This window comes from Daldinia vernicosa, assembly GCF_022497035.1.
Source record: "Daldinia vernicosa strain CBS 139.73 unplaced genomic scaffold F5Y00scaffold_2, whole genome shotgun sequence".
Taxonomy (NCBI): domain Eukaryota; kingdom Fungi; phylum Ascomycota; class Sordariomycetes; order Xylariales; family Hypoxylaceae; genus Daldinia; species Daldinia vernicosa.
In genome coordinates this window covers 1,114,692-1,130,483 of record NW_025953918.1, presented here as the reverse complement: position 1 = coordinate 1,130,483, position 15,792 = coordinate 1,114,692, and the positions used below count along the sequence as shown (strand labels likewise).

The 15,792-nt window shown below is 39.8% G+C and overlaps 4 protein-coding genes across 4 annotated transcripts; all 4 read left to right on the top strand.

Annotated features, from left to right (window-relative positions):
* The first annotated feature begins 1,748 nt into the window (after window positions 1–1,748).
* F5Y00DRAFT_63820 (TPR-like protein) lies at window positions 1,749–5,534 on the top strand. The gene is made up of 8 exons (XM_048013943.1): window positions 1,749–2,242; window positions 2,300–2,503; window positions 2,561–2,643; window positions 2,695–2,874; window positions 2,929–3,021; window positions 3,072–3,228; window positions 3,288–3,532; window positions 3,588–5,534. Exons 1-8 carry the CDS (start codon window positions 2,089–2,091, stop codon window positions 5,070–5,072), a joined length of 2,601 nt encoding a protein of 866 aa, XP_047869921.1. The 5' UTR covers window positions 1,749–2,088; the 3' UTR covers window positions 5,073–5,534.
* Window positions 5,324–7,393, top strand: F5Y00DRAFT_224178 (60S ribosomal protein L3). The gene is made up of 4 exons (XM_048005969.1): window positions 5,324–5,786; window positions 5,877–6,033; window positions 6,087–6,760; window positions 6,815–7,393. Exons 1-4 carry the CDS (start codon window positions 5,695–5,697, stop codon window positions 7,071–7,073), a joined length of 1,182 nt encoding a protein of 393 aa, XP_047869920.1. The 5' UTR covers window positions 5,324–5,694; the 3' UTR covers window positions 7,074–7,393.
* An 883-nt stretch (window positions 7,394–8,276) lies between these two features.
* On the top strand, window positions 8,277–9,067 carry F5Y00DRAFT_250597 (uncharacterized protein; the record flags this gene model as incomplete). Its single annotated transcript, XM_048009747.1, has 2 exons — window positions 8,277–8,742; window positions 8,811–9,067. The coding sequence occupies 2 exons, from the start codon at window positions 8,277–8,279 to the stop codon at window positions 9,065–9,067; spliced, it is 723 nt and encodes a 240-aa protein (XP_047869919.1).
* A 3,814-nt stretch (window positions 9,068–12,881) lies between these two features.
* Window positions 12,882–15,485, top strand: F5Y00DRAFT_224172 (anthranilate synthase component 1). Its single transcript, XM_048005968.1, has 3 exons — window positions 12,882–13,339; window positions 13,439–14,846; window positions 14,908–15,485. Exons 1-3 carry the CDS (start codon window positions 13,328–13,330, stop codon window positions 15,030–15,032), a joined length of 1,545 nt encoding a protein of 514 aa, XP_047869918.1. The 5' UTR covers window positions 12,882–13,327; the 3' UTR covers window positions 15,033–15,485.
* Window positions 15,486–15,792: the final 307 nt, after the last annotated feature.

Here is a 15,792-nt window from a genome sequence, read left to right as displayed (position 1 = left end):
AGCTCGAACGCGGATCCTCGACGTTAAATGGCCACTGCCTGACCTCTGCAATGCCTGGTCCGTTTTACAATTCGCACTCGTAATAATAAAATATCAACGAGTGTCAGCACGCTACGGACGAGTGCGTGGTTGTGGCCTGTATGTTTGACAAGTGTCAAGCCAAAACGTCGGAATTTGTTAAGACATGGTTTTGTTTTAACTGTCTTGGGTAATTCGATCCTGTACGTCAAGCCATCTTCGTGAGATTAGCTTCGACGAGGATAAATACTCCGACAGAGAGATAAGCGTTCTTCAGAAAAAAATTAAATTGATTTCCCCTTGGGTTTCCTCCTCGTCTGCGACGTACGTACTATGTAGTATGTGGTATGTGGTATTGTGGTAATGTGTTAGGTATGTATATGTAGTACGCAATGAGGATTGCCCCATTGCCCAGGTGCGGGTCTATGAAGTATCTAGGTATGTAATGTACATATGTACATGGGAGGGTGTGCGGTTCGAATGCCAAGCCGCAATATGACCCATCCACACCCGCCCTTTCTCAAACCCTGTACCTTGCCTTCCAAGCAACCCTCCTCTCTGGGGCTCGCCCATGCCAAGCGGCAAGGTAAGAGCGAATCCGTCCGAGCCGCTACCACCGGGGATTGACCAAATTTGTAGGAGTTTCGGAACTTTGCCCGCTCCTTAGTCCAGGTTTCCGCAAAGTAACTAATTCGTACCCTTCCCCTTCTTCCTTGCAGGAACCATCATTGCAGAGTTTGGTTTCAATAAGGTTAAAACGTACTGTCTACTTACAGCGGCTTTCCTAGCCGCGCCGTGATCTCGGGCAATACCTAGTTAAATCTTGCTCCAAACATCCCAACAATAAAAAGTGTCAATAGGACTGCAATTTTAGCATTAATTGGTATAAACTTAAAAAAGAAGGATATTTAAGCGCCCGCAACAAATGACGACGCATACTCTAAATATATGCCACTCACGGAAGAAGATAAAAAGGGAAAATAACTTTATCTATTTCAGCAGCGAAAAATAACTCAGAGTACCCGAGTGCGAGTGCTACCCGTACGTATTTATATGTTGCTTAAGTTGACGTGCTCTAACAGACTCGAATTAAGTTTCTCTTTGGGTATCCGCAAGCTGTTAAAGTGCTGAAACACATATTAACTAAGTACCTAAAGCATCGTCTATGTAATTCAAATACTGTAAAGATCGCAACGAAGCTGTGTGAGATGTATGCGTGTAGGGGTATTTTAGGATGCGAAGAAGCAATAAGGGTCCAACTTAGCTGAGTAAAGTGAGAAAATTAAGTATAGGGAACATTGGGGCTGGATTAAAAGAACAGTGGGCTTCGTATTACCTGCACGTCTTATGTGGCCCACTTATACTACCGTATACACTGTAGTTACCTAGCCTAGACGACTTCTAGGTCTAGGAACACTCGTTCCTTGCCCCACATATTACTCCCATGCTAGTTCTATCTACCTAAATATTGCAGGTGCTATCGTGGGTTAGGGTAGCTGCTGTCCATCGAAATCCTCCTTGGGTCTTCTCCCAAACTCTTCTCTTCTTCCCGTCTACCGTCCAGCCTCTCCACCGCTTATTCTCCCCTCCCCTAAGCAAATAGGTCATCAAGACAAAGATTGAGCCTCATATTCAACATTCTCTTTCTATTCCGTCCCGACTATTAAACTTGTCGTTTGTCGACGTTATTTGCCGCTTGGGCGCGATCCGAACATATTATACACTGTTATTATACTGCTTAGTACTTAGCAGCTTGTATTAAGCGCTCTTGCCCGGGCCAAGTCATTATTTACGACCTTGCGACCGTCGAAACTATAGGGACACACTCCGCAACAATATAACCAGCAGTTTATCACTAGCTTCTAAGCGCTTGCGCATTACGCTTTCAAGTTTTAATTCGCTTTTTGCCTATCTTGATACTGCGTATATTTAGGTACTTTCTATCAGCATAATTACGTCGCAAACGAGTCCTCGCATCATAAGGCTTTAATCTAGTTTCGTGTTTTACCGAAGCTGGAAAACACCTAAGCGCCTCGGTGAGGCGGTTTTTGCTGACAAGTCGAAATATCTATGGCAAATCACCACCCGTCGCCACAGATGGCGATGCAAATGCAGCACCATGGCCCGCAAGTAGCTGTTGCTCCTCCCGGCCCGGCCCAGGGGAGTCAATGGGCTCCGTCGCGACATATTGTTGCGGTTAATGAAGCACTCTGGATGCAGATTGGTGAGTGTAATACGAGAGCGTCATTCACTGGGTGCAGTTAACTGATAATTTATATAGGTAGTTTCTCTGAACTCCTTGGCAACCTAGACGAAGCCATGAACGCCTACGAGCACGCGTTGGTCGCGAACCCGAGCTCTATCCCCGCGATGAATGCAATCAGCCTAATCCTGAGGACGCGTGAGGATTTCCATAAGGCGGTAGAGTTCTTGCAAGGTATACTGAAGATAGATCCAAACAATGGCGAAGTCTGGGGTAGCCTAGGTATATTCAACTTTATATCCACACGTATATATTAACTTAGCTAACACTCGGTCTCAGGGCATTGCTACCTTATGATGGACGATTTGCAGCAAGCTTATGCTGCTTATCAATCTGCTTTGGTTAATTTGCCGAACCCTAAAGTAAACAACAGCTTTGAACCCCTTGTCTATTGCCCAGCTAACATGTAATAGGAACCTAAGCTGTGGTATGGCATCGGTATTTTATACGATAGATATGGTTCTCTCGACCATGCCGAAGAAGCTTTTTCGCAGGTCATGCAAATGCAGCCAGACTTCGAGAAGGCAAACGAGATTTATTTCCGGCTTGGTATAATTTACAAACAACAATCAAAATACGGCCCAAGCTTAGAGGTATAGTATAGTCCATTAATTAGCGCTGGCCCACTTGATTCTAACCCATTATAGTGTTTCAAGTATATCGTAAACTCTCCGCCGCCGCCATTGACCGAAGAAGATATCTGGTTCCAAATTGGACATGTTCATGAACAGCAGAAAGATGTAGGTACTGGTTGATTGTATGATTGGAGTATACGCTAACCCCTATGTAGTATGATAGTGCTAAGGCAGCCTATATGCGTGTCCTTGAACGTGACCCGAACCATGCCAAGGTCCTGCAGCAATTGGGTTGGCTCCATCATCAGCAAAGCAGTAGCTTTCAGACCCAGGAACGGGCTATCGAGTACCTGGAGAAATCTGTCGCGGCGGGTAAGTCATGGTTAAATATATAGTATGAAATTTGTGCATTTCTAACTCACACGTGGCAGACAATAACGACGCCCAAAGCTGGTACCTCCTTGGCCGATGTTACATGTCACAGCAGAAGTATCCCAAGGCGTATGAAGCATACCAGCAAGCGGTGTATCGTGACGGACGGAACCCTACATTCTGGTGCTCCATTGGCGTGTTATATTACCAGATCAATCAGTACCGCGATGCTTTAGATGCATATTCTCGGGCGATTAGGTTGAACCCGTATATATCTGAAGTTTGGTATGATCTGGGTACTCTAGTAAGTTTTGTTTGCTGTCTTCCATAGGTACAACCTAGCTGACGAATATTTCCAGTATGAATCTTGTAACAACCAGATCAATGACGCTCTAGACGCCTACCAGAGGGCCGCCGAATTGGATCCCGCTAACCCACACATTAAGGCGAGACTTCAGCTTCTAAGGGCTGGTCAAACTCCGGGAAGCCTCCCACAAGCTGTGCCCACTGACGTCCATCCCCAATCCTACGGCGCTCAGGGACCACAGGCGCCTGCATGGACTGGCTCTGCTCCAATGCAGCAATCCGGACCCGGCCCTCACAGACCGCCCCCGGGGCCTGCCGCAGCCAACGGTTGGGGCCAAAGAACCAGTGATATCAACCCACCACAACCACCTAATCCCTATGAGCAGCGCGAGCCCTTTCGCGGGCCGCCACCTCCACTCCCGCGACAGCCTAGCCCTAGGCAAGAGATGAGGCAGTACGGAGAGTCAAGCCGTCCAGGTCCAGCACCGATTCGGAGAGGTCCTTCTCCAGGCCCACCCACCCAATACGCACCCCCTTTACCAGGACCGTCGCAGCAACCCCCTCCGCCGCCTACACAAGGACCGGCTAGAGTTAATAATCCGAATTATACGCCAGCACCTTCCTCAAACATGGGTCCCACGAATGGCCCGCCTAATGGCGCCCCGCCGCACTCTCTAATGCCTTACCGTAATGGTTCCCCTCGTTCGGAACCAAGACTCCTCCATGACAACCGCATGCCGTCACCAAAATCGGCTTACCCTCAGCATCAACCCCCGTTTCCTCACCAGCAAGAGCCGGGAATGCCGGGCAATATGGAACCAGGCCCTCACCCAAAAGGGGTAATTGGACCCGATATTCATCGGGATCACGATAGACCGTCCTCAGTAGCGCCCAAGAGGATGCGAGAGTGGGAAGACGAGCCTGCCATAAAAAAACCTGCGAACGAGGAGACTCGGGCTCGCATGGAAGATATACGTCACCGACGACAATCCACTCCACCGCGGGATCCTTACCGTCGTTCTCCTAATACTCACCAGTTTGAAGAACAACGGCGCATTGAGGAGCAGCGACGCGTCGACGAACAAAGACGACTCGAAGAAATGCGACGTGTTGAAGAGCAACGGCATGCGACCGAAAGTTATCATCCATCAGATGCCGCTCATCATCCACCAGCACACGCAATGCCAAACCATCTACCTCCTATGCAGCAGGGTCCACCTCCTCCATTGCCAGGCTTAATTCACGACGGATCGCAGCCAAGCCCTGCCCCAAAAGACTACCCCCAAGATGAGCGGCAGAGACTCGAGCATCCACCAGCTCCTACCCCATCACAGATAAATGAACCAGAGCGGGCTGCCAGAAAGATGGATGTTGATGATGATTACGACGATAGTGGGGAAGAAGAGAAGAAGGTGGGCGTTAATGGCGCGGTATCGGGGCCGGGCTCAACATCTGGAGACTTAAAGAATACGACACCAACCAGCGCCAGCATCAATGGAATAATGGGACCTACACCTAAAGCGGAGGGTAACGCCTAGGAAAGAAAGACGGCAGCATTTGGTAACAAGCCAACAAATGCTGAGCTTCGATACATACCATTTCATTGTTCAGGATTATTTCAAAGCTACCTATGTATATCAATGGCCGAGTTGGCGAGCAGCCTTCTGTTAGATACTGGCAAGGCGAGAAGAAGTCTGTCTATCGTTTCTAAACATGTGCTTTATCGGTTCAATAAACTCAAAAATCCTTTCTAAAGTATTTCGCCCCAGACCTACGTGCACTGCCGATATGATGATAACCCGCAAGTTCTATATACCTATATGTACGTAGTAGGTTACCTAGGTACTCGTAATAGGAAATGGACCTTTAAAAAATGATTCGTTAACAAAAGCTTGAAGATCATTTTAGTGGGGTTGGAAAAGCTCTCTAATTACATATATGGTCCGAGCTTTAGGGTTCCTCTATTTGCCTTTCCTCCCACATTCGGTTATTTGCCGGGATTTTACAGCCCACAGGTTTTTGCATTACCCACTACCCAAATACCCAAAAAAAAAAGATTGAGCTTTTCTCAATATCGAACATTTTCTTCTATCCTTTAAACCTCCCACCCACGACCTGTCGATTGACTTCTTCCTTTTAACAACAAAGGATCAATCGAAGATGTCGCACCGTAAGTTCGAGGCTCCCCGCCACGGCTCTCTCGCCTTCTTGCCGAGAAAGCGTGCTGCCCGTCATCGCGGCAAGGTAAAGTCGTAAGTTGACACCAATTTCATCAAATCGCAGTCGTGCAAAATAAACCTCGTACTTTGAATTTGATACTAATTTACGATTGCTTCCGTCAGCTTCCCCAAGGATGACCCTAAGAAGCCTGTCCACCTTACTGCCGCCCTGGGCTACAAGGCTGGTATGACCACGATCGTTCGTGACCTCGACCGACCCGGCGCAAAGGCACACAAGAAGGAGGTTGTTGAGGCAGTCACCATTATTGACACTCCACCTGTACGAACAACGCAGCCCGCTTGGCTTTGCGCCTATGGCTAACATCTTCACAGATGATCGTTGTTGGTCTTGTGGGCTACATTGAGACCCCCCGCGGTCTCCGATCACTCACCACCGTGTGGGCCGAGCACTTGAGCGACGAAGTCAAGCGCCGATTCTACAAGAACTGGTACAAGAGCAAGAAGAAGGCTTTCACCAAGTACGCCAAGAAGCACTCAGAGAGCAACGGCGCTTCCATCACCCGCGAGCTCGAGCGCATCAAGAAGTACTGCACCGTCGTTCGTGTCCTCGCCCACACCCAGATCCGAAAGACTCCCCTCAAGCAGAAGAAGGCCCACCTTATGGAGATCCAGATCAACGGTGGCTCCGTTGCCGACAAGGTCGAGTTCGGCCACGGTCTCTTCGAGAAGCCCGTCAGCATCGACACCATCTTCGAGCAAGATGAGGTGATTGATGTTATCGCCGTCACCAAGGGTCACGGTTTCAACGGTGTTACCGCCCGATGGGGTACTAAGAAGCTGCCGCGTAAGACTCACAAGGGTCTCCGAAAGGTCGCTTGTATCGGTGCTTGGCATCCTTCCCACGTCCAGTGGACTGTTGCCCGTGCTGGTCAGCAGGGTTACCACCACCGTACCTCGGTCAACCACAAGGTTTACCGTATCGGTAAGGGCGACGATGAGGCTAACGCCTCCACTGAGCAAGATGTCACCAAGAAGACCATCACTCCGTAAGTCACAGCCAATTTTTATATATTAGGATTCCGCTAACATGTATGGCATAGTCTGGGTGGTTTCGTCCGATATGGTGAGATCAAGAACGACTTCGTCATGGTCAAGGGCTCCGTTCCTGGTGTCAAGAAGCGTGTTACGACGCTAAGGAAGTCCATGTTCACTCACACTTCGAGAAAGGCACTGGAGAAGGTGGAGCTGAAATGGATCGACACATCTTCCGAGTTTGGTCACGGTGCTTTCCAGACGCCTGCCGAGAAGAAGCAGTACCAGGGTACGCTCAAGAAGGATCTCGTCCTCCAGAGCTCGTAGAGAGATTTACGTCTCCTTGTATCTTGTCTTTGCATCGGTGTTCCTGGTTCCCTTTTTCGGCTACTGCGATGGGCATGGTCTAGGGTTGGCATTTGAGACTCAAAAGAAGTTAATGAACAAATGCATGAAGTAAAAGCCATATGATGCGTATTTTCTACGTTCGTGACAAGCCATCGTAGTCCCCTAGGTATACAGTAACTAAATTATAGTAACATTAAGCCAAGTAGACACATACCCCATTAGTAGCTCGACCTTACTTGTAACTGGTGAGCTAAGATGACAGAAAGTGCGCATTATACTAACATGTTACTTGAGCTAAATCCTTGCCGATTTACATAGTTGTACATGTAAATACATCTCTCATGATGCTCACATGTACCTATTCTCTATGCTCATCAGGAGACGTAATGCTGCTCTAAAGTTATGGTTTTCGGGTAGTCCGATCCGCCAAATTACACCGCGCCGGGGCATCACGAACTCTTCACGTGTTTACTCAAGTGATTTAAGTTGTTGCGCAGCTATGAAAACTTACTTTAGAGTTCAGTTTCAACGTCGCCAGTAGCAGGTCAACTATTTAATCGCTAGACGTAAACTCACTAGCTAGTTGATTATACGATGGAAAATTCAATATGTCCGGACTAGATAACTACCTAATATAAATATATAACGTACAGTTCACCCCCTGAAATAATGTTGGTTTTTCGGATGTGCACTTATAGAGATATACGCTTCAGGATCTCAGCGAAGTAGCTCTAGGGGTCCGCTGAATAACATTATCACAGGGGGCGTACTGTATACATATATTTAGGACAAAGGCATATGTCAATAAACCGAGGCAATAACGTATTGATAATGAGACAGTTGAGTAAACTTTTTAATAACCATTTTCTTATTGACCTTCATCCAGCAGAAACTAACGACTGTTAATGATTCTATACATGGCTAATACATGTCCGGCCAACAATCATGGAATCCTTCAACTATTACAATTGCATAACTACATCACCTACAGGAGGTACAAAATAGGAATATTAAAAGATATGTATTAAAAGGGGCGTTTGCTATACGATAGGTACATGTACGCTTCCTCGGGGGCTATGATGTAACTAGCGACAAAGACAGCCTTGCAAGCTTGTTTTTTGTTTTTTTTTTTTGTTTTTTTTTTTTTGTTTCTATCTACCTGTCTATCGGATATCTGGATCAATGTCATTGACGTTACTTTCAAACCATAGCGTCAGCTCTAGATCATTTTATCGATATAGCAGTCGATTAACAAAGAGAGCTACAGCGTCGTGTCGTACCACTAATATCTCAGAAGGAAATCAACTTAACTGGCTGCCCTCCACCAATACGGTTACTCTACAAAACATACGCTTCCCTCGATCGGTCGGTAACCTAAGAAACTTTACCACAACCAGAGCATTAAGGATGGCATCCGATGACGATTACATGGCCTTCCTAAACAAGGCGAACAAAAACCCGAGCGAAGGATACACAAACACGCAGAGCGCAAACAAGCAAGACTTCAAAACGACCGATGAGGGAGCGCAAATCCCCACCGTGATCCACGAAGCAACGAAGGATAGTTTCTACGTTAGCGATGCAGACGAGCCGTTCGTACCCGTCTATCTAGCATGGAACGAGAGCGGCAAAGGTTTACCAGACGAAGGTAGGTTACGTGGAGGAATAGATATTAGTCGTTGGTCTCTGTACAATTACTAACTTCTGAGCCTATAGAGGAATTCGCATCGTTGATACACCATCCAGACCCGTCAAATGCGCAGATTGAAATTCAAGATCCCGCGGACTGGGACACGCAGGGTCAGTATAAGTCGATCCTAGATGCGGTGCGCAAAGCAGGCAAGGGAAACGACGTCAGAGTGTATCGAGTCTCGAAAGGAGGCGTCAAAGTCGAATATTGGGTCGTCACGACGGAGGGTAACGGGCCAAGCGCGAAGCTTGTTGGCGTTAAGGCGCTGGCGATTGAGAGTTGATTGATCGGATGTGATGACTGCTGGGAAATAGTAAGGCCCTGATCGGCAACGAAAGTTAAGGACACTTACAGGGTCTTAAGTAATCAAAGTTTACTTAATTTTCGCGCTTTACCTGTTTTGGCTCTAATTTTGGCGCTAAAATTACAAGGGTCTTAAAAGGTTGAGTTAAGGCCTTATACGACATGTATCGCGCTAGCAGGGGTGTAAACTAAGTTTAAAAAAGTATTAATGTAAGGATTTTACCGTTTTTAAGATTAATAAAGCCTCTTTTATAAGGTTACTTAAACTAAATAACTTTATAAAAATAAAAAAGGTTATTTAATAAGTTATAACATTATTTAATAAATTACAACGTTATTATAACGTTATTATAATAAGTTTTATAACGTTATTATAATAAGTTTTATAACGTTATTATAATAAACTTTATAACGTTATTATAATAAACTTTATAACGTTATTATAATAAACTTTATAACGTTATTATAACAAGTATTATTATTTTAATAATAATGTAATTTTAATAATAATTACTTTTTAAACTTACATTTTTTACCGTTTATTTAAAAAAGTGACCGTTTTTTTAACATTTTTACCTTTTTTAATTAATTTATTTACATTAAAATAAAAATATTTTTACTTTTAAATTATATTTATTTAATTTCGTTAATTTTTATTAAAATAAACCATTTAAATTACCTTAAATTATTAAAAAAATAAACTTTTTTATACATAAATTTATTAATTAAACCTCTTTAAATTAAAATATATATATAATTATTAACGTATTAATCATTTTAACCTTTTAAAGCCTTTTAATCTTTACTTGTTTATTAAATTAATTACGTTAATATTATTAACACTTTTTTTACCTTTTTTTTTATCTCTTAAAATATCTTTAATATTAAAGAAGTAATTAATAAAAAGATCTTACTTTTAAAGCCTTTAAACCTTAATAATAACTTATTGTCGCTTTCGTATACGCTTTATAACATTATAAGTAAATTTAATAACATTTTTTTTTTTACGAGTATTTCCTCTTTTATAAATATTTCCTTTTCCACGAGTATTCCTTTTACGAGTATTTTCTTTTTTACGAGTATTTCTTTTTCCACGAGTATTTCTTTTAATATTACGCCTTTCACGGGTACTTCCTTTACTACGAATGCCTTTTTTATTTATGGTGTTATTATTAAAGCTTTAATTAAAACCTTAAGTAAAGTCTTAATTAAAGCTTTAATTAAAGCCTTAACTTTATATTAACGTGTTATATAAATTACTTATTAAAGTATAAACCTTTTTAACCGGTGGTTAATTAATATCGTAAATTTTATTTTTATTATTTACTTATTTTTATTATAATAATACCCGTTTAATAAAATCTTTAAAAAGTTAAAAGTTTTATTAACGCTCATTTATTATAAATGACGTTTTAAGTATAACGGGTTTATTAAACGGTTTATTATAAAAGTTAAAAATAATTAACGGTTTTTAAATTAAAAGATTTAATTTATTTTTAATTAAGTTACGTTTTAAATGTTATTATAAGTAAAAATCACTTTTTTAAAATGGTTTAATATTTAGTTTTTTTTTAATTAATTTAATATTTTTATAAATTTTACATTAATACGGTAATTTATGTTAATTTCTTAATTCGTGTAAACATTACGGTTTATAAAAAAAAAAAAAGTATGTTTTAATAAGTAAATATTTAAAAGCCTTACAATAAACATTATTTAACTTTTTAATTATTATTATTAAATAAATTATAAACACGTTTTTTAATTATTTCCGGTTTATTTAATTAATGCATTATTTAAAGTTATTATAAGTAATTATTTATATATAAATTATTTTTATATTAATTATTATAACTTTAATAATTTAATTAATTAATAATAAGTTAAAATAATTGTTAAAAATAAAATTTTTTAATAATTTATTATTAAATTTAATTAAAAATATTATTTTTATATTAAAATTAAAATATTTTTTTATATAATAATTTACTTATTTAATATAATATAATAAATAATATTTTTTAAAATATTTTATAATTATTAATTGTTTTTTATTAAATTCGTTAATTAATTAACGTTAAGTATTTTTAAAGTTGGTTTTATTTTACAAATATATTATATGTTTTTAATATAATAATATATTTTTATAAATGTAAAGAATTTTTTTAAATAATTTATTAAAATCGGAAATATCGTTAAATTTATTAAAACAATTAAAGTTTTTAAAAAAAGTAACATTTTAAAAAATAAAGTTATTAATTATAATAATAAATACCTTTTTTATTATTTTAACTTTTATTTTAACGTTTACATTAAAAGTTTCGTTTATTATTATTTACTTGTAATTAAATTATAATATAACGTTTTTATTTATGTAAAAAATATAAAATAAAAATTATATAAAAACGTATATTACTTTAATTACATTCTTTTATTATTTATTATAATCGAAAATTATTATATTTAATAATTACATTTTAATTATAACTTTTAATTTATTTAACGTTTAAAATAATTAATTAAACCACTTTTTAATTTTATATAATATTAAATTAAACGTTATATTAAAAACGAAATTAATAAAAAAACAATTAATAACGTTAAATAAAAACATATAATATTAATTCGTTTTATATATATTATTATAATTAAATATATACGGATGGCATTTTTATATTTTCTTATAATATAAATACGTTTAAATTAAAGCTTTTACTTTATTAAAGTTATTAATAACTTACTTTATAATATATTTAAATTTTTTTTCGCGTAAATAACGTATAAATACTTACGTACTCGTAAATCCTTATCGTTCACGCTTATAAAATTTTAAATAAACATTATAAATGTTTTTTAATCGGATAAAAAAGTTAAGATACTTTTTTCGTAACGTTAAAAAGATTTACGTCGGCGTTATAAATATTAAATATAAAAAAACTTTAATTTTTTATTTAATATTTTCCTTTTTTATTATTTAATAATAAACGTAAATTAATAAATTAATTATTAAGTTATAATTATAAGTTAAAACCTCACCGTTATTTTAATTTTTAATAAATTAAAACGTTTATTTACGATCGTTTATTTTTATCGCGTTAAAGTTTTTTTTTTAAAAACAATCGATTTTTTATAAAAAAGTTTAATAACTTTTTATTTTTAAAGGTTTAATGTAAAACTTATAATCATAATATACCTTATATCGTATAAATTATTTATTAACTTAATTAAACTTAAACGTTTTAATAATGTTAAAACCGTTTTCGCGGGAAAATTATAATAAATATTTATAAACGGCGTTATATATTACGGCGGGAAAACCGTTAATAAAACCACTTTTTAAAAGGTTTAATATTATCATTTTACCGCGCGATTATTATTAAAAAAGAAAGGATTTATACGTATAAAAAAACTTATAATTTAATTTAAAAAAAGGCTTTTTATTAAAAAAATAAAACCTTATAAAATATAATATATATTATTTAATTAATTATATAATAAAATAAATTATATTATGTAAACATTAATTTTTTTTATTAGTTTTAAAAAATATAAGCTTAAAAAGTGACTACTATTAAAATTACATTACTATTAAAATAGTAATATTTATTATAATAAGCTTTATAACGTTATTGCAATAAGCCTTACAACGCTATTTAACCAACTTCGAAAACTTTTTGCATGCCCCAAAAAGGAAGGCGGTGAGCGCCAAACATAAAGTTCAGAAAATCGTTACATTACAGTCCCACCTATTTAATATAAGGCTACAATGTAACGATTTTCTTCTTACGCATTGCTTAAAAACCGTTGCCGATCACAGTCTAAAGCATTAATCTACTTAATATACCTAAGGTAGATTCCGTTAAGCTTCAATTCATGCTATGTATATTGAATATGTCAGTATGTATGTACCCCTCCGTATATGTGATAAGATATGTGATAAGATATGTACAATACCTATACATAGTACTACCTAACATGGGGTACAAAGTTATCGCTAAAATGCCCCTCCTTCCGTCAGCTCCGTCTTCGGATAAAATGTGTAGCGGGAGCAATCAATGTAAGGTACCAAAAAGTTTAAGGACCAACTAAAATAGCTCTAGCGGGTTTAAACATCTTTAGGTACGCTGAGTCAACTTGGTGTCACATACTTGCGTGGTGAGAATTGACAAGAGCAAGGGAGGAGTGAAGGAGTTGCATCCTCCCTCTTACTAACCTCCTTCAACAACCTGCCCTGCCCACCATGGCTCAAGCTGTAAGATCTTCTCTCAATTTATTTAGTATACATAGTATACACACTATACTCGACCAGAGAATTTCCAAGTCAAACTAACAAGCAGTATGTCTACTATAGGACGTGATTCTGCCGTCGCTGGACACCGTCAAGGAAATCTTGTCAAAACCCACGGTCGGACCTAAGAAGCCAAATTTAGTTCCTCTATACGGCCAAATATCTGCCGACTTAATAACGCCATCCGCGGCGTATTTAAAAGTGTCAGAGCACTCAAAGACGGACTTTTCCTTCCTCCTCGAGAGCGCCGCTACGGAACGCGTTGGTCGATATAGCTTCATTGGTGCGGGCCCGCGCAAAATCCTGAAGACCGGAGAGGGTCATGGAGAGTCGGTAGATCCGTTACCCGCGCTAGAGAAAGAGCTGGCACAAAATGTTGTGGCTGAGATCCCGGACCTCAGGCTACCTCCCCTTACTGGAGGTGCCGTTGGCTATGTGGGCTATGACTGCGTCCGTTATTTCGAACCTAAGACCGCACGGCCTATGAAGGACGTTCTCCAAATACCAGAGTCCTTATTCATGTTATTCGATACCATAGTGGCCTTCGATAGGTTCTTCGGTGTCATCAAAGTGATCACCTACCTTCACATCCCTGAGAACCTAGATACCCTCGCGGATGAGTATAGCAAAGCAACTGCAACCATTCACGAGCTCATTGACGTTCTCAACTCTCCCGAGATACCCATACCCGAACAGCAACCCATCAAGCTCGGCCAGCAGTATACATCCAACATTGGTCAAGAAGGATACGAATCACACGTGACCGAATTGAAGAAGCACATCGTTGTTGGCGACATCATCCAGGCTGTCCCCTCCCAGAGGTTTGCCCGTCCGACTTCGCTACACCCGTTCAATATTTACCGTCACTTGCGGACGGTCAATCCTTCTCCGTACCTCTTCTATGTCAACTGCCAAGATTTCCAAATAGTTGGCGCGTCGCCAGAGCTGCTGGTAAAGGAGGAAGAAGGACGAATCATTACCCATCCTATTGCCGGCACAGTCAAGCGCGGCAAGACGCCAGAAGAGGACGAACGGCTTGCTAATGAACTTCGCAACTCACTTAAGGATCGCGCCGAACACGTTATGTTGGTGGATCTAGCGCGGAATGACATCAACCGAGTCTGTGATCCGCTGACCACGAGGGTTGATAGACTGATGGTAGTGGAGAAATTCAGTCACGTTCAACATCTTGTTTCCCAAGTATCAGGCGTACTACGGCCAGACCAAACCAGGTTCGATGCTTTCCGGTCCATCTTCCCTGCCGGAACGGTATCGGGCGCTCCAAAAGTCCGAGCAATGGAACTCATTGCTGAGCTTGAGAAGGAGAAGAGAGGTGTATATGCCGGAGCCGTAGGATACTTCGGGTACGGTAGCATAGATTCCAACGGAAAGGAGATCGAAGGTGCTATGGACACTTGCATCGCCTTACGAACTATGTTGGTTAAGGATGGAGTTGCGTATCTCCAAGCCGGTAAGCTTTTTTCTTGTCCCTAAACTACTCTGATTTCTGTAATTGCTGACATTTGAATTAGGGGGAGGAATTGTCTTCGACTCGGATCCGTACGAGGAATGGATAGAGACGATAAACAAGCTAGGGGCTAACACGCATTGTATCACATCAGCGGAAAATCTCTACGCGAAAAGACAGCAGAAATAGAAGATCTGATTTGCGTCTCGGCTTGATACGATCGTATTCGTCTAGATTTGGGGGTTATGGTTGAACGAAATTCCAATCCGAAGTCTTCAAGGCTGGTTGGTCTGGATTGATGCGCTTGTGATAATCGTTACTTACTCTGCGCGCTGCTTTATACCGAGCCAGGAGAGAGGCAAGCTAACCAAGGCTCCAAACATTCGAATTTGAACCCTGAACCTTTAAGTGGGAGAAGGCATATATCCTACCTAAGTACTTAGACGATGTGGAAAGGGGCATGGCGGATGATTACTGGAAAGGTTCTGTGGAAATTAAATCGATTGAGATTTAAGGGCGTAGGTGAGTATACAAAAAATAGATAGGGAATAGGACTATCGTAGTCAACGGGTCCCTTATAGGTTAGTTATTGAATTGTTATTTTTACTTGGCCCTGCCTCTCGGTCGTGCTCTATACAGGCCTGTTTACTTCTTCTTGAAAGGTTCAACGATATTTGGAGATGAGTGATTACTACTTGTTTTCGTATAACTTATAAGGACTAATGTGGCTGTTTACCGTCATGTATATGTTTTAGTATGACATTGGTTACACTTGCCGTTCTTAAAGGGGGGCATGATTTAAGAGTAGATCACAGATTCAGTTGTACCTATGAATTGGACCCAGCGTCTCCTAATGCAAACACAGATGGTAGCAGATCGGGAAGAGAACCGTAGGTAAATGGATAGATAGCTATTGAAAGAGGACTTCGAATTATTTACGGACTCGCTA